Genomic DNA, 24,812 nt, shown 5'->3' on the forward strand with positions numbered 1-24,812 from the left:
AAGCTTTGTTAGCCTACCCCGAGATAATTTAAAAATGTCAAACCCTAAACCATAACAAGGCAATTCTACCAATATGCAGTTTGTTTTTCTAACACCTGCACATCACTTAGAACTTGTTGGCTGCTGTGTCTTTCCTGGATTAAATCTCCTTTATTGTCCATTAGGCTTGAAAGTACACAAAGATCAAACATCAAAGCACATCCTCTCTTAAGAAAATTTTACGCAACAGTGCCACGCTCAGGACGAGAGGACATAGCTTCAAGCTGTGCCAGGGGAACTTTAGGTTGGAGATGAGGAGGAATTTATTCACAAAAATTGTGATTAGACAATGGAACGGGCTGCTCAGGGAGGTGGTGGGGGCACTGTCCCTGGAGATGTTAAAGCCTGGACGTGACACTCGGTGCCATGTTCTGCTTGCCAAGGGGGTGTGGGGGCACGGGCTGGACCCGAGGATCTGGGAACCCAAATTAATTGATTTGGGTTCTGTGACCCATCGCGCCACTCCCAAGATGGCGGCGCAGCCCCTCCCGCCACCCCCGACATGGCCGCGGGCAGGGCAATGCGCATGCGCCGCCGCTCCCCGCGGGTCCTTCTCGCTCGGCGCCACTCTCAAGATGGCGGCGGCGCTCTTTGCGCATGCGCGGTGCGCGCCGCCGCGCCCGTCATGGCGGCGCGGCAGTGACGGGCCGGGCGCGGTGGGAGCGAGCGGCGGGGCGGCTGCGGCGCGATGATCCCGAGCGAGGAGGTGTCGGCCCGCAGGAGGGAGATCGAGGACAAGCTCAAGCAGGTGGGGGTGGGCTTGGGGCGCTCTGCGGGCGCTGCCGGGGCTTGGGGCCGGGCCCGCAGCCCCCTGGCGCTGCCGGGCAGGCGAGGCTGGGTCTGGCGGTCCTCACCGGGCCTGGGGGCGTCCCGGGACCCCTCAAGGCGCTCATCATCCCCCTGCTGGCTTGGGAGCACCCTCAGGTCCTCTTCAAGGCCTGGTTTGCAGGAATGGGGGTATCTCTGCTCCCCACTGTGGGCCTGGGTTTCCCCTCTGCGTTCTCGGCAGGGTCGGTGGGCTCTCCCCACAGTCAGGTTCTGTCCTGACAGGCTGCCATTCCCCTCTGCCTGTGGGCTTTGGGGTCCCTCCACCATCTGTGGGCTTTAATGACTTAAAACCAGCCCTTGGTGGCTGCTTTGCATCGGACACTTGAGTTCCCGGTGTGTTTGGAAGGTGCAGCACCTGTGTTGTGCTGTGGCAGGGAAATGTGTGCTGAGTCGTTGTGCCTCAATGGGAAAAGTGTTCATTTTATTTTGTGCTGTGTTTCCCTTTAATGCCCATAAAGGGAAACAGTGAATTCATAAACCTCCTGGCTCATTACATTATGTGTCCCCACCTTGGGTTACTTGCCCTGCTTTCTGTTAAGAGGTGGTAATATTAAAATGTGGCCACAGAATCAGCATCAGACCAAACATGGCTTGCAGCAGAGTTTACAAGGTTGGTAAAAACCTGTGTGTGCTGTTTAGTGACTTAAACCTTAGTGTTCAGAATTTTAGAGTAATTTCTTTTTCATCTTACTCGCAGGAAGAAGAAACTCTGTCCTTTATCAAAGAGAGCCTTGAGAAGAGTGACCAGCTCACCAAGAACATGGTAGGGATGTCCTTATGTTGGGCCTGGCTTTACTTTTTCTTAGGTTTTTAGGTTTATGAGTTTTCAAGGCTGTTGTGATGCCCATCTGAGGGATGTGGAGCAATGAACCACTTTGGACTTCAGTGACTGGGCAAAGGGGAAACCTGAGAAATGCTTCAATACTGAGCTTCTCTCCTGCTCTGCTGAGGGTTCAGATGAGCTGTTGGCCTCATCTCTGCTACAATCAGTCCTCTCTCTTGGGGAAAAAGTATTAAGAAACCTCAGATAAACAGCATCATGTTGTTGTTTCATAATTCAGGTTTTGTTTGGAGTTTTATTTTGCGAGTGTTCTGTGCAAAGATAAAAAGTAATTATTGTGTTGTAATTGCTTATAAGCCCTCAGTTTATATACTATGTCCAGTCTTGGTCTCAGTGCTTTAAAAAAGTCATAGAGGCACCACCAGAGAAGTGTGGAAAACATGACACAGGAGTGAGTCTTGTAGGAATTACCTTTGAGCCTAGAAAAGATGATTCTGAGGCACCCTTTTATGAGCTTGCTTTGGTTTTCCTCCTGTCAGCAGCACTGTCACGATCCTCTTTAAAAACCAAATGTCTGTGGTGCAAAAGAAGGTTCTCACTAGACTGGTACTTGTGCAGCTCCTGTTTGGGTCTCACTGTGGAGCAAAGGAGCTGCTGGTTTGTGATTTTGCTGCTCTTTTTACATGGGGCACCTCCAGGCAAGTTTCTGCGGCTTTATTTTCTGTTGGTGAATAAAATTTTGCTTGTCCTTTTTTCTGTCTTAGAACGTTATCTTCACTTTTTGGGATTGGCCCATCCCTATATGGCAGGTGATCTGTTTTGTGATTGTTAGTAAAAACTAGAACATAGAGGGGTGGAAACAGCTGCTAAGGAACCATGGCAAATTAGTAGCAGAGCCCAAAAAGAAAAGCTAGGCCTTGAAGATCCCTGACTTCCCTGCTCTAATTCCTACCCCACTCCATAGGAAGGAAGTCCTGAGCTGTTGGTTTCTCTCGTGGTGTGTAGGTTTCAATCCTCTCCTCCTTTGAGAGCCGTTTGATGAAGCTGGAGAACTCCATCATCCCTGTCCACAAACAGACAGAGAACCTGCAGCGCCTGCAGGAGAACGTGGAGAAGACCCTGTCCTGCTTGGATCACGTCATCAGTTACTACCATGTGGCCAAGGACACAGAGAAGATCATCAAGGAAGGGTGAGTTGAGCAGATAAATCCTGCTGGGAGCTTCATCCTGTTGGATTTTTGAGATAGAGGTGGGGGACCTGACTTCACACACCCTTGGTATGCTTGGTACCCTTCCCACATTCTTTCCTCAGTCCACACTGGCTTGACATTCAGCCATTTCCACAGGGCAAAGACAGCTCAGACTCTGTACTGGGATCTCTTCCAGATCTCTCAGAGGTGCTCCCATTGCAATCTCCATGAGCAGCGGTAGCTTTTCTGTTGTCTTCTGATCTTTTCCCAAAGCTTTTCCTTGCCCATTGAAGTTGTTACTACATCCAGGATGTACCAGAGCTGTTCTGGAGCCTCCTTGTCTGGGAGGGTGTTGGATGGTTCTTGTCTGAGATGGGATGTGCAGTTCCCTCTGCCTTCCATCAGGGCCTGTCTGGGAGAGGAAAGCAAGGCTGAGACTTGTGTGCTGCTCCATCACCAGTGCTGCTGCACTTGCTGTGTGGGTTGGGTATCCTGCTGTGGCACTGAGTGCAGGCAGAAGGGAATTCCTCCTAGCTGAGGAAAAGGGGATTGTTGTTTTTATCCCAAGTCTGGTCTGTTGCTTTCGTGTTATTTTGTTTGTTTGTTTGTTTCTTAGGGCACTACCTTTTATTTCTGGTTTTATTTTTAGCCCCACGGGGAGGTTGGAGGAATACTTGAATTGCATGGACAAAATCCAGAAGGCAGTGGAATACTTCCAGGACAACAACCCCGACAGCCCGGAGCTGAACCGTGTGGTGGGTCATGGACCTGGAACCTGTGGATGAGAGGGGGACAGACACAGCCCTGCTGTTTGTCCCCTGCTTGTCCCTTGTGGGTTTGCTGCCTGGGGAAGGTGGTGTTTGGGCACAGCTGAAGGAATGATTGCTTTGGCTTCTAGGCAGAATTTCTGCTCCTGGCATTTTGCTCTCTCTCTTATGCCAGGAAGACTCTGAAAGCAGCTGTTGCACCTGTGGAGGAGGAGTGGATTGAACCTCCTGAGCAGCTCTTGTCAGTCCTTCAGCTGCTTGAGCAGAATGGGTGATCTGTTAAAATCCCACTTGAGCAACTCCCTAGCATTTCTTAAATTTAATTCACTTTAAAAGTCTCTCGTATACAGGCGTGGTTGGAGTTTGAAGCATGCAGTACTTGACAGTGGTTAGAAAGGATGTTTTTATGAAAAAATACTCCTGAGTGACTGATGACAGAAATCCTGTTCTGCTTCTGTCCTGGTGTTTTGTGCCAGAAATCCCTCTTTGAGCGGGGCAAGGAATCCCTGGAATCGGAGTTCCGCAGCTTGATGACACGACACACCAAGCCAGTGCCACCCATCCTGATCCTGGACCTGATCAGTGGGGATGAGGAGATGGACACACAGGAGGAGATGTCCCTGGAGCACCTCCCGGAGAGCGTCCTGCACGACATCATCCGCATCTCGGGCTGGCTGGTGGAGAACGGCAGGAACCAAGGTGGGTGCTGCTGCCTCTTCTTCCCTGTGCCCATCTGGCAGCACTGGCAGGACGAGTGATGCCTTAGTGGCACCTTTCAGCTGAGTAGTTCAGTCTTTCCAGCACCTGAAGATTCTGCTTTTTTTTTTTTTTTTGTAGTGAGACTGAAGTGATGGTTTGTTGGTTGAACAGAATGAGCTGTGTAAACAAAGCATAAATTATGTTAATGCAAAGTCTGTCCTGTAGCAAAAATCCTCTGCACTTGTACCTGTAATGCCTTCAGATGAAGCTGCAGCTATCCAGTGCTCAGGTTTTATAAATGTGCAAGACACTGGACATTTACTCCCATTTGGGAAATATTTATGACCAGAACTCTTTGTATGAAATGTGACCAAGGGCAGGGGGAAAGCAGCACAGACTTTCTTCAGTCTGTACATGTCTCTCCTTTCCTGTTCTGCAGCATTAAGGATTTCCTAGAGCTTTATAGTCCTTTATTAAGTTTTTCTTCAGGATTGAGTGACTTTGTAGACTTCTATAGGAAATGTGAACTTTTACATTCATGCAGCTCCAAGAATCACCCCCCACCTCAATGATTTACTCCTGAGGGGGGGGATTACTGTGCCTACCAAGTATGATGAACATCCTTAAAAGCTTCTTAAGAATTTTTCCATGATCAAAGACAACTCATGCATGTAGAGCATATTTTATTAGTCAGCTTGCATTCTGCTTTCAAATGACGAGCACCTCATTAAATCCCCGAGTGGCCTGAATCCTGAAAAGTGTGTGAAGTCTCTCATGCTGGAAACAAAGCACTTGAATTGACAATGCCTTGCACAAATATCTCCTGTCAGTTCCACCACTTGGTAGTGGTGGAATTAATGTTGTGTATGGTGGGAGGAGTGGAATGAAGATTGCAGGGGAAGGGAGAAGAAGTTTTTTAAGAAAACAGGAGAGGCTCTGGGAGGGAAGGATGCTGACTTGTGGTCCCACACCAAATGTTTCTTAAGTCTCTGCAGGGGCACAAAGTGTCTGCTTTACCATGTAGTGTTTCCTGTGTGCTTGTAATCTCATTTTTACCTTGTCTCCTCAGATTTCATGACAGTTTACTTCCAAATCCGCTCTGTGCAGCTTGACCGCTCCATCAAGGGGCTGAAGGACCATTTCCGTAAGAACAGCTCTTCCTCGGGGGTGCCATATTCCCCTGCCATTCAGAACAAAAGGAAGGACACCCCCACCAAAAAGCCCATCAAGAGGCCAGGTGAGTCCCCCAGGAGGGATCACTGCCCTGGGTATTAACACATCTTCAGCCTTCTCATTGCTGAGGTAGCTCTGTGTCTAAGATGTGTTTTTAGGACATTTAGGTGAGATTTTGGAGGTAAGCACTTCTCTGCTCTGGATTTAGCATTGAGATTACAGGTTCTGTCTGTCTGTCAAGCCATCAGCTCTGTTCTCTGGGTGCTGTAAAGGGTCCCAGAGGGGCCCTGTGTACAGGGAGGGGAAAGGCCCTAACAGAGGAGAGGAGTAAAAAGAGACCTGAGTGGACTGTAAAAGGATTTGATCTAGAGCACTTCAGATTAAATCCAGAGCCTTGGCATATGGAATATAGCCTGTGCCACAGCAAATAGAAAGCTCATATCTGATAAAACACCTCACTTCAGCCATTAGCTATGAATAAATTATTGTTGTGCTAGAAAGCAAGAAGCCTCCAGGAGCTGAGATAGGGATTAGGTAAGTGCCTACAAAAATGAGATACAGCGAAGTTTAGAAGGGCTCTTAAAGCTCTTGCCTCAGCCTGTCTTGGGAAGAGCTATGAATGTGGCTGGTGGGTTATTCCTTCTCACAATGTGGTTTTTCTGCATTTATTGCAGCTGGTGAGGTTGGTCATTCTGGAGTTTGGGATTGTAGGGCTGGAGTTCCCCTCTCTGGAATGTGCCATCTAGTGGGAGCACAGCCAGGAGGAACAGCAAAAGCCAGCACAGGGATATTGACCCTCTGTGTCCCAGCACTCTGTTGTCTCCTCTTTAACAGTGATCACAGCAGAAAAGTTCATATTTCTGTAGGTTTACCTGGCCAATACTCCCCTTCCTTATTTTGTCCTGTATTGTCCAAGTACTCTTACTGGGTTCAGGAAAATAGTAAGAAATGTGGGTAGGGACTGGGAATGGATGGGATGGGGAAAGGGAGGAAGAAGAAATACCCATTTTAATTGTGTTGTGTTTATTTTTATAATCCTGATGTGAATGCAGTCCTCATCCCAGGTAATGTGTCTCTGTGTGTGTGTGCTGGCCCTGGTGCTCACTCTCTTCACTTCTGTGTGTGGAGAGGCTTTGCTGGGCCTCTTCTTGCTGCAGCAGGGGATGTGCCTGGGATATTTGGAGAGGGAGGGCTGCCTGGAGAAGGCTGTGGCATCCAGACTTCACTCCTGTGGTCTTTCAAAATCAATCTGTGCCATTGCTGCTGTGCCCTGGAGCTGTCCTTGAAAGCTGATGGAATTGGTTTGAATTTCAGTGAATTTTTCCCTGGCAGCGGAGAACTACTTGATAAGGCTTAGAGGCACTGAAAGGTGCCAGTGGGATTCTGTAGTTGAGCCATGGGAAGCTCAGGTTGCAGATGCTTCAGATTTGGTCAACACTTCTCAGTTATCACCTGATTCTGAAAAGGTTCCTGTGTTTTTATTTCTGTGCATTCAGCATGCTCAGCAAACATTTCTGAGCAACCTGACAAGTGATAGTATCTCCCCTGTGCTCTTAGGTAAAGAGTCAGGGATGGGGGAGATGCTTTGTTTTTATGGGCAGATTATTGAAAAATCCTAGGGATTTTTTAAAAGAGTCTCAGATCTTGGATATTCCCATAGAGAGGAGCCCACACGTTAGAGAGCACCAATTCCTACAAACAGTACTCGTCTAAAGTGGATGCATTTGGGCATCCAGAATTACTTGTCATGAGGAAAGTCTCAGCTGTAGATGTGCCAGAAGATTTTCATGTCTTTATGTCCAATTGGATTTTGCAAGATGGAGCAGGTCTGAATGCAGGGAGCTGATGGTGCATGAAGGAAAGAGTGTCTCAAGTGATCCATTGGATTATTGTACTGCCAAGAAAAAATAGTGGCTCATTTGTCTCCAATCTTCATGAAGCAGACAGAGAACCAGACTGCAGCTCTTGAAGGACAGTGGATGTTCATACACCAGCCATCTGTTATGACTGCTGAATTGTACTTCAGTGAAATTAAAAATGGAGAAAAATAGAGTCTTTGGGCACAGATTCACTTTTTTTCTGCAATTCCATTAGCTTTCAAGTACAGCTCTTGAGGTGGAGGTCTCACACCATCTTCACACTGGCACAGTGGCTCTGGTGGTGTTTGTCCCCTGGGTTTAGCATTTGTTCAATTTGGACAAAGGTTTTTTTCTGTTCTGTTACTTTATTTCAGTAAGTAAAGCCAAGTTCTGCCAATCTGAGTTTCAGATAAGGGGGTTTTCTGACATTTCCAACAAGAGACTTGATTTCCTTGGTCCTTGAAGAAGAATATCCCAGTGCACACCCCAATGCACACTTTAACCTGTTGCAAGGGGTAAATAACAAACTAAATCTGATGTGCTATAGCTTTCTTATTACCACAAAACAGCACAAGAGAGGATTAAGGGAAGGTGAGGTATTAGGAGCAGGGTAACAAGGCAGAGATAGCCCCAGGGACTGTGTTGAATTCTAGAGAACATGCTCCATATCCATGTGTTGTTTCAGAGGGTCTTCATCTCTCTGTTCCTGTTGATGTACCCTGTGCTGTCTCTTGTTATTACACCATGCAGTTAAAAATCTGACTGCTGGAGATGCTTTTAAAGCAGAGTTGTGTCCTTTAAAGTGACACTTGACAGGTCAAGTTGAGCTGATGATTTGTGGTTTTTTTCTGGTTTTAGTTTGATATTTGAAATGTCAGCACTCCTTCTCAGAGAGCAGGTGTATTCAGGTTCCCAAATCATCCTGCTGCAAACATATGTGCATAAAATAATGTTTCTTTGTGATGCCTGTAGACCCTGTGCTCTCTTTGGGCTTGAGAGCAGCAGGAAGTTCTGCACTTTTGAGGAAGGATGGGGCCACCTGGCCTACAAAAGCCAGAGGGCATTGTCTGGTTTCATGCAGATTCCTGCAGCTGGTGCTTGAGAAAAGAGGATGTGTTGCCCTGCTGCTTGGATAGAAAACTGCCTAATGGAAGAGAGAAACAAGAGAATGAATTGCATGTCGAAAAACATCTCATGCATGCCCAAATCCCACTCTCTGGAACAACTGGGCCTCAGAAGCAAAGGTTTCAGGTGATTTTTGACCTTTGGAGGCTCTTTTCAGACTACAGGAGGGCTCTTTCCCAGTTTCCTTAGTGCTCCAGTGAGGTGGTACCTATAGGCATGTTCAGTGGCAGAATAAAGAGCCCATTCCTGTTTCCCAGACTGATCACTGCCTGGCTTGAATGTGATGTTTTCATTAGTAGCTGAAACATAGTCCCATTTGGTTAGGGAGCTGCTTAATAGGGGAAAACAATCCTGGAACAAAAACATTTGGCTTCCACCAGAATCCATTAAAGCCTAATTATGATGCCAAGTCAGAGGGATCCAACAGCACTGAAGTGATGCCCCCGGACACTGAACACTCAGTGTGTGTCAGTAAACACAGGTAATTGTGCTTATGCAAATAAAATGCAGCATAATCAGCTCCTGAAATTGAGAAAAAGAGGAAAAAAAATTTAAAAGAGAAGAAGCCATCAAGGGTGGGCTGTGAAAACATCCACTGCATACCTGTGGAGTGAGAGCCTGCTCACAGCAACAGCATTTGTAATGTCTGCTTGGTTTTTACATCAATTCACAATCTATTTTTATTCCTTTGCATTTTTCCCTCCCTGTAAATGCTGGAAAATGGGAAAAGTAGAAGAACAGTACCTGAGTTGAGCTACTCTGCAGTTGCTGGGTCATGGAAGCAGCAGTAAGAAAGAGCCCTCCTTGCTCAGAGGAGCTTGCTGGTGTGCCCAAGCTCTGGAGGTTTCTGAAAGTAGCTAAGAATAAAGTGGAAATATATGGGATGTGAGAAGCATCAGGAAGCTTGGAAGAAGAGGCATAGTCCTCATTTGATCATATGGCAGAAGCTTGGGAGCAAATGCCTCAGCCAGCAAAGGCGTGAGACTTCCCATCCTTCCCATCTCCCAGGTGTGGGTCATGAGGGGAGAAATTTCCTGTTAGAAGAAAATGTTTCATGGATATGATTTTTTTCTTTCTTTACAAAGTGATCGAGAACACTCTGAGCTGGTAGAAGGACAATATAACCAGTGAAATACTACATTTTGGGAACCATGCTCTGTCATTTAGTAAGTGCACCAGGTTAAGGCAGTTTGGTAATTCAAGAGGAACGTTTCTCTCCTGTTCTCTCCCAGTGTCTGAGGGATCTGAAGTTCCCTTTCCCTTGCCATAAATCCCTTTATGGGATGAAGCTGTCCTGCACCCTGGAATGCTGTTCTAGGGCTGTGCAGCAGTGTGTACTTGGGCTCCCTTCAGCATTTGGGCAGCCAGCACTCATTTCCAGGCTGCACTGGGGCTCACAGTTAGTGGTGAAAGTAGAGATCCTCTGCATGTTTGAAGTATTTATTGCTTAATAGCGGAAGAACAATTCTGAATTTTGGCAGCAGCATTTTTGTTTTTGGCTTCTTCATTTTACTCAGCCCAGTTGTGTTTCATTTGGGTCTCCTATAGAAACCCCTTCCACCTTCCCAAAACTTCCAGTTCCCTGTTGTGCAGGCAACAGCAAAGGTCTGCTATGGGAGGGTGTCGGTGTGCTTGTGATAATTGTAGCTTGTTGCATGACAGCTAACCTTTTAATGTGGAAACACTGCCTAGGCTTCAGTTGTCACATTAATGCTTTGTTTTGTGCATTCCAGCTGTATATCCAGCACTGCCTTTTTGTTCAGTTCTGTCTGGTTTTTGTGTGTTTGAAGTATAAATCTTTTAACCCAGTGTTATTTTTTTTTTCCATGGTTTTAATTGATTTGCAGTTCCTTGGAAGAGAAGTGTCTTGGGGATTAGGGTGGCTTAATGCAAGTTACACATGGGTGGGCAGCATCCATTATTCTGGGATTCCTCTGATGGGAATTGCTGCTGCAAAAAAAAGCCCAGAGGTTATCACCCTTTTACTGCTTCCTGTACCATTCCTTGTCTTGGCTCTGGGGCTCCTGATGGCTCTTTATTGATTATGCTCAGAAAATACCCCTCAGAAAGGCACCTCTTACTAAGTGACTGCAGTTGTGGCTCCAAGGAGCAGGCAGCGTGTTGCCAGACAGGAATTGTCCACATGCAAAGCTCTGCTTCCATAGCTGAGGAAAAGCAGCAAACCTTCTTGCTGTGCTTGGATGCAGAGCACCAACTTCAATAAACCCATTACAGAGAAGGGAGTTTCATGCCTTCCCTTCTCTGGTTGTGTTTATCACCCAGCCATACCATGCTGTGTCTCCAAACTGATTCTGTATCCCTGGCTCCAATTTATGCCCCCAGCCTCAAAGCAGGGAAGCATTCTGGAAATGCCATTGTATCTGCACACTTGGACATGAGTTTGGGGTTCACATTCCCATGCTGAGCATCCTCATTGCTGCCCAGCATCCTCTTGCTGGGCCCAGGTGACTTGCTGGTGGAGGGCTGGTGTTCTGGGTTTGTTTTCTTTCACTCATTTTCTAGGTCTTCTTGTCTCTTCTCTCTGGTTCTGGTGACAGGCACGATCCGTAAGGCTCAGAACCTTCTGAAACAGTACTCTCAGCATGGTCTAGATGGGAAAAAGGGGGCCTCTAACCTCATTCCTATGGAAGGTAATCACAGCTCAAGCCACTTCACCCTTGACTTTCTCTGTGTATCACTCTTGCTTTCCCAGGTGGGGCTTCCATTACTTCAGTGTTGGAAAACAGCATTGGATTGGGGAACCAAGGAGATGCTGGAGGGCCAAATAATTTTGTTTTATTTACTCTATTTATTCAGAATTTACTATCTGAATTTCAGAGTCTCCATAAACATGAGTAGAGGTGGAGAGGATTATTACCTCTAACATTGACCCACCACAGCCTCCTGGGTAATGGAAGCTCTGCTGACATCTGCTTGTGGTGTTCCTGTTCTCTTTTCTTTTTGCCTGGACTTTGAGACATTCATTTTCCTAGTGACCTTTCCAAACCTGGTGCTGAAGTGTTGGACCGCAGGTAGCTCAGTGCATTGTACCTGTACATCTTCTCTCTGCCTAAATGCTTGACTCCTCTTTTCTGACCTCCTCTGCTTCTAGAGGTTGTGCCAGATAAGGGAGAAGATGCTTCAAAGCATCTCTAAGACATTCCCGCCTCCTGCTATGAATCCATCCTAAGCAGGTTTCTTCAGCACCTGTGCTGCAGCCTGCTAAACCCCAGATGGTGACTAATATCACTCACATCGGGGAAAATCCTCATGCTGAGCAGGAGAGGGCCTTTGAGTTTGGATTTTTAATGGTTGTGGGTAAAAATTGGACTCTGATGCCTGCAATCCCATTCAGAATATATGGCAGGAGGTTTAAAGGACTCTTGTGGTCCAAGAAGCAACTCACACTTCTCATCAGGTTTCAAAGGGTTGCTACCGCTGTATAGCCCAACCAAAGGATTTGGTCAGGAAGCATTCCTGGGACCATAGGGAAATAGGTGTCCAGCAGATCAAATAAGCCAGGCTTGAAGCAGCTTCCAGCCAGAGTGAGCATCCTTGCTGTGACCACCCTGGATAAATTGCGCCTTCTGTTTGTGCCAGCTGCCATCTCACTAGGTCATGAGCATGACTTACGCGTTAAGCACCTTTCCGATGCCCTGAGCGACAAGCACGGGCCGGCTGCGGGTAAGTACCGGGGTGGCCCTGGGAGCCAGCTGGTCCCCCCTGCTTCCCAGAGTCTTCCACTGCTGTGGTGTAACCAGGGCTGTTCCTCTCCGTGGGCAGTCCTGAAGCATGAGCCCCCTCTGGCTAAGAAGCTCTGGCTCTTCTCAGTAGAATTCACTGCTACTAATCACACTCCCTAAGCCCTCAGACAAAGAGCCCAACTTTGTCCAAGGAAAGGTCACCATGTTGAGGGACATTTTCTTGTAGATGGCTGCTGGCCTTTGGGTGCTGAGGCAAAGCAAGCAGGAAAGGAAACAGTGCAGCACACCCTACAGTGCACCACTGCACTGCAGGCAGTCTGTGTCTCCTCTGCTGACCAAAACTTCTGAAATACAAACCTGAAGGACCTGTCAGCATGGGGAAGAATTGGTTCTTTTTCCATCAAAAGTCTCTGGGAGGAGAGAAGCAGCAGCCTATAGCTTAGAGAAGGTCTCTCTGTGTCATCTTACTGTCTTGCCGGATGGGGTCTGTCTGTGTCTGTCCTGCAGACATGTCCAGCAGTGGTTGGCATGAGTTGGTTTTGGCCCTTGTATCACTTCTCATGCGTGCCATGTAGAATCTTTGATGGATCTTTGACTGAGATATTCATATTATAAGACTGAGATATTTGCATTTGTATGCAGCATTGTATGGCAGATAACTCACCTAGCTGTGCTGATATTCCTGCTTCATAAGATGTAAATGTTCATCAGCCTGGTTTTTTATCTTGTTTCTGCAAGTGGGAAGAAGCTGCCTTCTTGGACAGCCTTTATTTCTCAGAAATGTTGATGCCGAATGGCAGTTCATCTGCATGATGGATGGAGATAAGGAATTCTAAAAATACAAGCAGAGATGTTGAATAATTCACCTCAGACTTTCCTGGGTTTAGTACTCTGTGTTCAAGCCCTTGATTAAATTTAGTCTGTATCCCAGAAGAGCTCCAAACTTCACTTCTGTCATGAGGCTGGAAAGAGGTGGTGCCCTGATGTGCATTTCCTGAGCTGCGGGTGGCTTTTCCTGCCTCCTGCTGGGTACTCAGAGATTCCCACACACAAAACCAGGGCAGTAATGGTGAGAAGATGACTCTTGTTCTCACACATGATGGGTGCAAAGCCAGAATCAGCTGGCCCAGAAGAACCTCATGCTCCTTGTGTAAACCAAAGGCATCTTGCCCTTGCAGGGAGGGACGACGTCTTCGACATTGAGATCGACGCGTACATCCACTGCGTCAGTGCCTTTGTCAAACTGGCCCAGAGTGAATACCAGCTCCTGACAGAAATTGTCCCAGAGCACCACCAGAAGAAGACCTTTGATTCTCTCATCCAGGTCAGTTGAGCCTCTCTGCTTGGAAAGGATGCTGCCTTGTCCTCCAGGACCTGTTGAGGGAACCAGGGTCTGTACAAAGCCTGGAGAACATGTGCTCAGAGTCCCTCACTGGTACCACAAATGATGTATCAGCCAAATGGTCATCTGGAATGGGTGTCCTGCACTGAGCCCTTTGTGCTGCCTGAGCAGAAGCCCTGTTCTTTCCTCATGGGTCTCTGGCTTTGTTGCAGGAGTCATTGGATAACTTGATCATGGAGGGTGATAACATTGTCTCAGCTGCCCGGAAAGCCATCATCCGACACGACTATTCAGCTGTGCTCACCATCTTCCCCATCCTGAAGCATCTCAAGCAGATGAAGCCGGAATTTGACCAGGTCTTGCAGGTAGATGTGATGGGATTGGAGAGGGTCCTGTGGCTTGCATTATCTGGAGATATTTTTGAAATGGATTATCACAGTGGCTTTGAGCAAAGCCATGCTGCTTCTGTCCCCCAGCACGGACTGCAGTTGCACAAGTGCACCTTGCTCCTATCAGAGCTGGGGAGCCAGCAATTCAGCATCTCTCAGCAGCAGCTCTTTTCATTTCAAGTCCTGACCTCAATGGACCACCACATCATCTGCCCTTTCTGCCTGGAGAATGTGGGATTTCATGTGTTGTTGATGGTGCTGTAAATATTCTTCTGGCATATGGGGAGCTGAGAATGAGATGCTGGCTTGGGGTATGAGGTGGGGTTTGTGCTGGGTGGAAGTTCTGATACTATTTGTTTTCCTTTGCTGATCTACTGTGGAACTATTCCAGGGAACTGCAGCAGGCACTAAGAACAAACTGCCAGGGCTCATCACTTCCATGGAGACCACTGGTGCAAAGGCACTGGAGGAGTTTGCAGACAACATTAAGGTAGGATTCTCCGCAGTAGTCTCTGATCAGCTTGGAAGAGGGTTTTTTGGAACAAAACCTCTAGTTTAGCTTTCAGCTTTCCATGAGACTGTGTAGTTTCTGAATGAAGCAGGAACTTGCTGGATTGCTTGGGACAGTCAAATACCAAATGCTTCGTGCTGGTTTCAAACACAGAAGGCCTTTGCCTAAGATCCTTAACAGGCATCCTACAAATAATTTGACATGAGCATCCAGGCCTCTGCAGACACTAAGTCTATCTCAGAATTAATCCTAAACAGAAAGGAAAATTGCTGCCTTGAAAAATTTTGGAGGACTCGTGTTAAGCTGTTCCTGTGTAAGATGGGCTTGGTGAATGGTAGGTGAGCTGAAGGTGTGATGTCACATGCTGAACAGAGCCCTGAGGTTCTGAGCTGCTGGTGCCTGGTAGCTCTGGTTTCTGAACACCAGGAGATGGCACTGTGAGAGCTGGGCCTGAGGGTGTTGGGAGTGGCTGGATGAAGAAGCCTTCAGCTCAGTTGTAGCAGCAGTTGTATTGTCGGTGTCTCCCCTTACATGCTCACCTTATGTCTGTCTCTTCCCTTTTTAGAATGATCCAGACAAGGAGTACAACATGCCAAAAGATGGGACAGTTCACGAACTCACCAGCAATGTACGTGATGGTAATTTGAACCATCCTTTGTGGAAAACAGCTTCTGAAGGAGTTTTAAAAAGAGCAGTAGGGAAACTTCCTAAATTAAGGTGTCTCTGCATTAACAATTACACAATTACCTGGTTTCTGTGGCAGGATGAGCTGGTGACCCCTGCTCAGCCATGGTGGGACTGTGTGGGGAAAACCCAGCAGTTCAGAGGAGTGTAGTGATTTGTTTCTTGAATGCCTCTAAGTGTGGGGGGACAAGTGGTTCTTCATGATCCTTAATAGCAGACCACTGGAGATGTAATATTGGTTGCTCCTAAATTCCCTCCCTTGTTTCCAGGCCATCCTTTTCCTACAGCAATTACTGGATTTCCAGGAGACAGCTGGTGCCATGCTGGCCTCACAAGGTATGTACATGCATGGGGCTTGCTTGGGCATGCAGTTCCTTCCTCAGATTCCCTGGACAACTTCCCTGAAGTGACCAAGCCTCAACATGCACTGTGAGCTTGTTCTCCTGTCCTTCACCCTGTGGTTTGTCTTGTCCCAATCTGCCTTGACCACATAGTTGATTGTCTGGAGAACTCCAAGGGATGAAGAGTTCCCTGCTGGCCTTCCACACTTGCTCCTGGCAGGTACAATGAAGATGGTGTTTACTGCTGGTGTGCTCTGAGAAGGGATTCCTGGGTCTTTTAGCTCCAAGTCTGGCCTTGGCCTTGCGCTGTGTGACTGTACTGGAATGAGGATGGCTGCTCCAGTTGGCTTCTGTGTGTGAACAGCACCATCCTCTGCTCAGAGTACAACAGCAGCTGCAAGAATCTCCTCAACCTTGAGACATGGGCAAGCTGAGGCACTGGAGCCATTTGTGCATCCTGTCAGAGAGACAATTTTTAGTTCTGCTCCCCAGGCTGCTGAAGAGACCCAGTGTGGAAATGAATGCATAGATGAGAAGCTGAGAGCCGCTCGTGTAGCAGGGTGGTGCTGCTTGTCAGCTGGAATGGGATTCTTGGTTCTGTGCAGAGCAGCAACTCCAGGCTCTCCAGTGAGCTTTTGGCCTTGGCAGAGCTTGTGCTTTCAAGGAGGTTGGAATAGAGCAGCCTGGAGATTCAGGGGAGGCACAGAGGGAGGGCACAGAGAAGGCACAGACTGGAGAGGGTTAAAGAGCCCATTAGCAGCAGAGGTAGGAGGAAGCTTAGAGCTGCCTCCAAACTGTTACCTGCAAAGTTCAGTTTGGAAATTTGCTAATTCTAAACTCGAACTAAGATGTCTCTGCTTTTGCCCCATCTCTTCTAGCACTGCCTTGTGCCTTTTCCACTTGCAAGCTCACTGTGCTCAGGCTCTTCTGGGCCTTGGCTCTCTCTCCTTGATGAAAGAAATGGTCTGAATTTTTTCTTGGAACAACTGTTTCCCATATTGTTCCCTGAATAGTGATGTCAGCACTGTTTGGAAGTCTTGACATGTCTTGCAGTGAGATCTCTTTTAGGTGATTGAAAAGTCAGCATAGATATGAGGTAGCTTGGCCTTGAAAGTGGGTTTGGACTGTTTTGGAATGAGGTGTTGTGCTAAATACAACCAATAACAATGCAAACAATGTCTCTAGCAGGGGAAGGAGGTTGGACTCTGCCTTTCCTCTGTGATTTCCATTCCATTTGTGGCCTTGGAGGGATTCCTGCCTGCTCTCCTGTGCACCTGCCTGTGGCTGCTCTGTGTTAATATCTGCTTTGTTCTCAAAGGAATGGTGGTCTCTAACCTGTCTTTTTGCACTTTTGCATTTCTCTTTCTCTCTCATCCCTCCCCTTTTCTCTCTGCTCTGCCTAATCTCTGTAGTTCTTGGGGACACATACAATATTCCTTTAGATCCCAGAGGTAAGCAAACTTACCCACACCTACCTGTTCATATTGCCTCAGACTCTGGTGATGTATGTTAATTCTTTATCCTCCAGCAGTTGTAAATAAATTAACACATAATTGAAAAGGGGGAAAAGGGGAGGGTAAATAATCCTTGCCAGTGGGCCAGAGAGGATAGGGAGGGCTTGTCAGCAGCAGACAATGAGGGATGCCACAAGAGCTGAGACAGGCTCAGGATGGCACGGAATCTCTTTGGCACAGGTAGCAGATTGGCCCAGCTGGTGTCGTGCTTTAGCCCATGTGCACTCAGCTCCTCATTGTCCAGCTCCCAGCAACAGGAGCCTCGAGGCCTTTCCCATGGGGTGCTGGTGAACTCGGACCACCCGAGCTAGGTCTGGCTGCCAAACTCTCTGGAGGGGGCAGGAGGAGGTGGCCACCCCACGTGTCTTGTGGGCCTCATGCCCACAGGCCCTCGAGGGCAGAAAGGCATCTCCAGACAGAGGAGCATGTGCCAGCCTGGAGTCTCAGTCCCTCCTAGAGCCAGACAGGCCCTGTCAGCAACCATGGGGATGGCTGAAGCTTTCCAGAGCCCTTCTGCTTGTTTCAATTACTGTTGTGTGCTTGCTGTTAACAGCTCTAGCTCATTGTTCTCTGATTGCCAGTTTCTAGTGCTAACCAACGCTTTTCAGGCTGGGGGAATGGATGGGGAGGAGGAGTTTTATGATTCTTTCTGATCAAAAGGATGTTCCCTGAGCATCTGGAAGGAAAGGAGATATTTCTGCCAGGGTGCTCTGCACTGGATGCAGACACAAGGACTGAGGGGGCAGAGCTCTTGCCCCCTGGATGAGCTGCTGACAGTGGGCTCTGAAGCAGGAGATATTTCACTGTCAGTGGGAGTTAATTCCATAGCAACAGGGATGAGGAATAGAGGCAGACACAATCCCCCTCTTCCCAGGGCATGTTAACTGGCCTAAGACTTTCCTTTCAGAGACCAGCTCCTCAGCCAGTAGCTACAGCTCAGAGTTCAGCAGGCGGCTGCTGAGCACCTACATCTGTGAGTACCCTGCACACCTTTGATGCCATAGGATTTTAGCTTTTGTATTTTCATATATTTGTAATCCTGCAATGCTTTAGTGTTTAAACTCCATATACTGTGTTAGCTACTGCTTTCCCATTTTGGTCTGACAGAACAATTCCTCTCTAGGTCTAGCAATCAAGGGCATGTCACTGCCTCAGGCCCTGAGAGATGTAAACAAAAGTGAGTTTACATCACTTTGTAATGTGAGCAAAACCTTACAAAGTGATGTAAACTCACTTTGTAATGGGAGCAAACTTTGGGTAAATTACTTCATTACCTGAAGCTGTAATTGAAGATTAACCCGCAATATGTAAATGGACCAAACTTATCAAAGTGTGAAAATCTGTGACCCACTGTCCATTTTTGGGTGTAGCCTCAGGGGAGGGGCTGAAATGTACCTGAAGGCCCTTCAATAAATATAACTGCTTTTTATTATTATAATTTTGTTGAGCCTCTGGTTTTAGGTAGCCCCTAGGAGGCATCAGCTTCCTCCTTCTGCCCCATGGACAAGCCTTTACTGGGCTCATTCCTGGGTGAAAAGCACAGGCTGTGTCTCTTCTCCATGTGTTTTTTCCACATTTGAGCTGGAGTCTGATGGGAAGGATGAAAAAAGGGTCAGTCTGGGAATTTGGCTGTTAGAGTAGGACAGGACAAAGCACAGTGCAGCAGCTCACTGTGCTGCAGAGCTGTTCCCCTTAAACCTTTGTTAGCCTTCAACCCCATGAAGGTTCCCAGCTGCCAAAGGGGCGTTTTAAGGAAGTGACATCAGTGATTTCTCTTTCTGTTACAACTGAGATCAGGTCCTTCAGTTTCTGAGACCTGAGCTTGCATTGTGGAAAGTTCTGGGAGTTCCTCTGAAGCCAAAGTGCACCTCCATTGCCAAGGCATGGAAAGCAGTAGTTTTCAGAGAGGCTTGGGTGACTTGCTGAAGAAAAATCTGTGTAAGGGCTGTTAAGTACATGTGATTGTAGCCTTTGTACAGGCAGTCAAGCACATGCTGTTCACTTTGCTGTGGGCCCAGAGCTTGGTTTGCTTTGTCAATAATTAGTTTCAGTGCAAAACTTCTTGTTCTGTGTTTTTCCCTCTTTAAGGCAAAGTTCTGGGCAACCTGCAGCTTAACCTGCTTAGCAAATCCAAGGTTTATGAAGACCCAGCTTTGAGTGCCATTTTTCTGCATAACAACTACAACTACATTCTGAAATCTCTGGAGAAGTAAGTGTGTGTCCTGAGTGAATGTCCCTCAAGTCCAATGCTGATAGGATGGTTTTGGAGCAGAGCTCTGCATTGAGGACACTTACTTGCCAGCCTCATATCTGCTTTTTCTTCCGTCCTTGAAACTGCCTCTTTGAAGGTTTTGCAGTATTATAAACATCATGTTACCTGAGAGTGGAAGATAAAAGCATTAGAAAATGCCTTAGGTTTTAGAGCATCCTTTGATCATGGGAGGATTGAGGATGCGGCTGTGGAAAGTAACTCGGATTGCTTCTGTCTCCCAGTGTGCACATTTCAGGGAACATTTTATTGTGAAGGGCTGAAAGGAACTTGTTGATGGGGATTGAAATGCTGCCATCCTGACAGCAGCTGGCTCGGATGCTTCCTCAGGTTTCTTGCTCTTCCAGGTCTGAGCTGATCCAGCTGGTGGCTGTGACACAGAAAACAGCTGAGAGATCCTACCGAGAACTCATTGAGCAGCAGATCCAGACCTACCAGCGCAGGTCGGTGACATCCTCTGCCTCTGCCTTGCTTTTTTTGTCACTTTGGGAGCTCTTTGGGAGCTGCTGGGGCAGTGGGAGCGATTCACCTAAAGCAGAAACTTGGCTAAAACCAAAGCAGAGTATGTCTGGTTTCCAAGCAATTAATCCATTTTGGGAAGGGGTCAGTGTGGGAAGTTTTGGGGTGTATATTGCCTGAGTTGGACTTTGGGTCACAGGTGAAGACAGAAGTGCTCTGGTAGAGGTGTGAGTAACTCTGCTTCTCTCCCATCTCATTGCACATGCAGCTGGTTGAAGGTGACAGATTACATCTCGGAGAGAAACCTGCCTGTCTTTCAACCAGGAGTGAAGGTGAGAAGATGGGCAAGGATGGGCTTGACAGAACAGAAGTTGTCAGAAACACCATCTCTTTTGTCATAAAAAATTCTCAGAAACCTTCTTCATATGTCCTGCCAGTATCACTCTGCATAGTGACCACTGTGGCTGGCACAAGTGGATCTCCCTTGCCCTGGATTCATCCAAGTCTTTTAATCTCTGCCTCCATTCTTATATCTTCACCTGAGCAGACGCCTCTATTCTGGATTTTCAAAACCCTGAGATGTTCCCTTGGAAAGGGATGGAAGCATGAAAAGTCTATTTTATGTATAAAATTATCCTTGTTAAACCTACTTCAGCTGAGTGTGGGGTGTGCTGTTCTGCATCTCTCTCCTCACTGCTGGAGGAGAGGGAATCCAAACCAAGTGCTGGATATTGCTTAGGTTGGATGGGGAGTTGTGGGCCAACAGTGGTGTTGGATATTTATTTCTGGAGATGAAATAAGATCCTTTCTTTCCCTCCTTGTTGCAGCTCAAGGACAAGGAGAGGCAGATGATAAAGGAACGCTTTAAGGTGAGGAGGTGTTGGATGGTGTCAGAACATGCCCTGGTTGATTGGGACACAGATCTGCCTGAGGAGGAGACCTCTTGGTGATCAGCAGGGAGGGGAAGGAGCATCAGACTGGATGTGGAGATGTGATTGCAGATGGGATGCTCACTGAGTTTCTCTTGGACAGGGTTTTAACGACGGGCTGGAGGAGCTGTGCAAGATCCAGAAGGCCTGGGCAATCCCAGACATGGAGCAACGGGACAAAATCCGCCGGGCACAGAAAACCATTGTGAAAGAGACCTATGGTGCCTTTTTGAACAGGTGAGACCTCCTGCAGCACTGTCCTCTCCTCTGGGTTTACTGAGGTCTTTGGGGCCTTGCATAGCCTGAGCAAACCACTTTTCTATTGTCCTGTCTTAGCTTCTCTACTTTGCACACTCAGACATCCCCAAGCTGACCTTGAGTATTTGCAGGTGTCACCCTGATTCCTTGGTCAGTGAGCACAAAGCCCTGAGCCACCCTGGGCTGTTCATGTTTGTGAGGCCAGTTGTAACCAGGTCGTTTGCTCTACACAGGATACTCTGTCACTTGAGTGGGGTGTGCTGGAGTGGAGCTGATTTGTGACAGAGGAGGGAGCAGTGGGTTTCTTTGCTGTGTTCCAGTTATTTGTCACCTGTTTTCTTTTGTAGATTTGGCAACGTGCCCTTCACCAAGAACCCTGAGAAATACATCAAATACCAGGTCGACCAGGTGGGGGAGATGATTGAGAAACTGTTTGACACATCAGCATAAATTTCCAGCTGTTGTGAACTCTCCAGCTGCCAAGTACAAGCCAGTGCTCTCTCAGCAACCCTGGGGACTCCCTTTCTCCCCTGCCCCATTGTGGTGGGTAGGGTGTTATACTTGTATTTATCAGATTTATAAACCTGTGGAAACACTAACTCCTGGCTGTCTTTGCTCTGGGTCCATGGGATAAGGCAAAGTCTGTCCTGTGGGCTCCTGTGTTGGCACATCTGCCTCACATGGGTTTGTATTAATGCCTTGATGTGCAGCAGACATGGGGAGGTTGTTTAAAAACCAAAAGAAAAATACACGTCCAAAAAATATGAGTATAACCCTTTTGGTAAGGGCTGGAGGCTGTGAGGTCCAAATGGTGCCACCTGCTTCCCTGATGGGTTTTGGGAATCTCAGTTCTGTAGCATCCCAAATTATTTTCACATTGTTAATATCAACTGTTACTTTGTTCAGTGATGGGGCTCGATGCTGCTTCTGGGGTTTGGGGGTGCCTGGCAGGGCTGCAGTCCAGTCATGTACAGGGATGTTCTACCCCAAAACCAGACCTGTATCAGTGCTCTGTTCCACGTGAGGTCATGGCAGTGGGGTGATGGCAGGGCCTGGAGCTGTGACAGAGCAGTGAAAGCAGAGGGAGCTCCACTGTGGCCTGGCTGGGTGCTGCTCCTTATTCACCTGAGGCAGAGTGAATGTTCCCATAGTAATTTCCACTCAGCACCGTCCTCCTATCCCTGCTTTTCTTTCTCCTGTCTTAAATCTGATGCATCTCTTCTCTGCAAGGAGCCAAGCCCAGTCCCTTTGTTTAACCCGTGGGTATGACATGAAGAGCAAGTGCTGCTCTCCCACGTGCCTTGGAGCATTCCTGGCAGGCTTTGATAGGGGAGCTGGACTCTGACACTTTGCACCAAGGCTTTTCAGAGTGCTGGGGCACCTGTGTTGTACCTGTGGTCTCTGGCCAGGCACTTCCTGCTCCCCTCTCCCGCTGCCTGCTCCATTGTTTGCCTGTAACAATTGAAACACAGGGTTTCCATAGAGCAAGGAGCACTCACAATAGCTGCTGCTTTGCAGTCTGGAGCAAATGCATTATTCACCTGAGCAGTGCTTGCTGGTGTCTGATTAGCCCAGCAGTGGAAGAGCTTTGGATGTTAGAACCTGGATGAGAGCACAGGTTGTGCTGTGGCAGACCCAGCTGCCTGCCTGGGCTGTGCCTCCTCAGACAGATGTTACTCAGGCAACTCCTGCCCTTTCTGAACCCCTGGCCTTCTCTTCCTCAGCCTGGTGTAGCAAATGCCTGAAAACAGCAGTTTTGCCAGGCTCATCCAGCCCAGAGCTGGACCACGGTGTGAATTCAAGTCTTAACCACTGCATCTGGCTGTTTTTATGTGTCTGACCATGCAGGCTCACAGTGTCAACACAAGAGCCCTCCCTGCAGAAACCTTCCTCCTGCTGTCAAATCTCAAATGTCTGTGGAAATCTGAGATCTTGTACTTGCTGTTTTTAACCTCTGCCAGATCCAAGAGCCTCTGGAGGCTGGCAGGCGCCAGGCAGTGTTTTTATACATAAGCAAAGCTCTCCTGACTTGTGTTTCATGCCGTGTTGAGTCTGCTGGATACACATCCTGACATTCACCAGAAGGAGCTGGATTCCATCTTTAAGGGTCTGATTTTGACACTGCAGCAGTCTGATATTAATTCCTTTCTTGAGGAGAGTGTGTGGAATTCATGCTGAGCTGTAAAACATGTTTTATTGCAGCTGATCCCAGGGCGAGGCAATTCACCCAGAACGGTCACAAGGAAAGCCAGGAGAGGGGAGGGGGAGCTTTGCCTGCAGCTTTACTGGAGCACCTGGGCTTTAGTCTGCAGGAGCTGAAATCCTCCCTGAGCTGATGCTTTTGTGCCAACCAGTGCCTAAAGAAAATGCATGAGATCATTCAGGGGTCTGGGATAGGGCCACATCCTGTTCTCCAGAGGCTCTGGGAATGCCTCTGCATGGCCCCCACCACAAGAGGCCTTTCTGGGCTTTGCTGTCAGCCTGTTACCCCAGGAAAGCAGTACCAGAGCAGGGCTGGGGGGCAGATGCAGCCAGAGATGGGATGTAAAATATCCCACTCCCTCCATTACCAGCACCCAGAGCTGACTGCATTGTTTCTATCCCAGGGATGCTCTGGCTGCATATGGGGATAGGAGGCTGCTGGGGGCTCAGAGCTGGGCTTGGGGATACCTGTGCAGTGAGGAGGAGCTGGAGGTGATGATTCCTTGGGTGAACAGGTAACTTCAACTGCTCCCAGATGGGAATCGAGACCCTCATTTCCCTGAGTTAAAGGGAAACGTGAGCCACCTGGTCCCTGTTCCCTAAATCCAACCTCCCACTCAGCTGTAAGCATTCCCTCACTGTGCCTCTCTCTGCACAGGGGGAATGTGGGAGCCAGACCTGTTTTGGGAGCAGCAGCATGTTTTTTCCTGAGCCACCCCTTGCTCAGGGTGGGAGCGGGGGAGCCTCCAGGCTGAGCTGGTGTCCAACACTGTGCAGCGCCAGGGGAGGGCTCCGTGTGCTCCCTGGCTTTTTATGGTAAGGAATGTGTTTGCAAGATGTTAATTAACAGCAACCATGGTGGCCAGCACAAGCCTGACCCTCTCACAGCTGAGCCCTTCATGCTGAGAGCTGAGAGTGCAGCCTGGAGTCATGCTGAGACCGTGGCAAGGGGCCACAAATGGGGCTGAACCCCCTCTGCCTCCCCTTTTGCTTCCCCCAAGGCTCCTGTGGGGTCTGACACCCTTCCCTCACCTCCTGTTCTGCCCTGACACAGGGAATGTGTCTAATATTCAAGGTTTTGGGGCCAGAGCCCCATTTCTCCCTTGTTTATTTTTTACCTGCCTAGCACCCATGCTGGGGGCTGTGCCAGAGTCTGGGGGTGCTATCTGCTGCCTCCTCAGACTCGGGAGCAAATTTGACAAAGTATTTGAAAACAGATCCACAAACCAAAATAACTTCTCTGACCCTAGTGATAAATCTGAGTGGAAAGCTCACTGGAAAACTCACACTAACTGAGGTTTCAGCCAAGTGTCCCTCATCTCCCTGCCCACTCTTGGGCTTGATGGGAGCTCAGTTTAGCCTATTCATTTTTCACTTCCAGTTAAATGCACTTTTATTAAATTTTAACTGGAACATAAGGACTTGCAGTGCTCTTAATTTAAGATAAAACCTCCCAAGGGAATGGACCAGGAGCCCATTTCTCTCAGCTGGGAGCATGGTGAGTGTCAGCAGATCCTGATGCTCTTGTCTTTTCCATCTGGACCTGATATGCTCTTATTTGAGGGGGGAAGTAGCTTCTAAATATGGTTTTGTGTTGGCACCACAACCTTATGTTTGCCCTTGGAGGGCTCATCAAGGCACGGGCTGGGTGTGAGGGCGATGGTTTCCTCCTCAGAAGAGCATGAACAATGCCAGATAAGCTGGAGGGGGCTTTTTTTCCTAATTCTGAATTTGTTGTAAACAGTGTAA

The 24,812-nt window shown here is 48.0% G+C and overlaps 2 protein-coding genes across 13 annotated transcripts in view; one reads left to right on the top strand and one right to left on the bottom strand.

Moving 5' to 3' along the window:
* Positions 1–24,812, bottom strand: part of LOC146765845 (uncharacterized) — a 189,074-nt gene that overhangs the window by 60,877 nt on the left and 103,385 nt on the right. The gene's annotated exons all lie outside the window — the stretch shown is intronic.
* EXOC7 (exocyst complex component 7) lies at positions 656–21,460 on the top strand. Of its 12 annotated transcripts, XM_085556988.1 has the most exons (22): positions 656–787; positions 1,565–1,630; positions 2,654–2,838; positions 3,488–3,593; positions 4,082–4,304; positions 5,374–5,541; positions 6,530–6,541; positions 11,020–11,112; positions 12,062–12,145; positions 13,344–13,489; positions 13,720–13,872; positions 14,288–14,386; positions 14,973–15,035; positions 15,361–15,427; positions 16,845–16,883; positions 17,854–17,919; positions 19,035–19,155; positions 19,563–19,658; positions 19,943–20,006; positions 20,502–20,543; positions 20,707–20,840; positions 21,209–21,460. In XM_085556988.1, exons 1-22 carry the CDS (start codon positions 728–730, stop codon positions 21,309–21,311), a joined length of 2,190 nt encoding a protein of 729 aa, XP_085413114.1. In that variant the 5' UTR covers positions 656–727; the 3' UTR covers positions 21,312–21,460. The 12 variants fall into 12 exon arrangements, with proteins under 12 accessions (XP_085413114.1, XP_085413116.1, XP_021397356.1 ...); XM_085556990.1 differs by lacking the exon at positions 16,845–16,883; XM_021541681.3 differs by lacking the exon at positions 12,062–12,145.

This window comes from Lonchura striata, chromosome 18 (genome assembly GCF_050655825.1).
Source record: "Lonchura striata isolate lonStrDom1 chromosome 18, ASM5065582v1, whole genome shotgun sequence".
NCBI classification, from domain to species: domain Eukaryota; kingdom Metazoa; phylum Chordata; class Aves; order Passeriformes; family Estrildidae; genus Lonchura; species Lonchura striata.

What these genes read in the sequence shown, in the direction of transcription:
- EXOC7 (XM_085556988.1), top strand. Translation starts at nt 728, where the DNA reads ATGATCCCGAGCGAGGAGGTGTCGGCCCGCAGGAGGGAGATCGAGGAC. An exon ending in TAACCTCATTCCTATGGAAG is followed by an intron (nt 11,113 to 12,061) that starts GTAATCACAGCT and finishes TGTTTGTGCCAG; the next exon opens with CTGCCATCTCACTAGGTCAT. An exon ending in CAAGCACGGGCCGGCTGCGG is followed by an intron (nt 12,146 to 13,343) that starts GTAAGTACCGGG and finishes TTGCCCTTGCAG; the next exon opens with GGAGGGACGACGTCTTCGAC.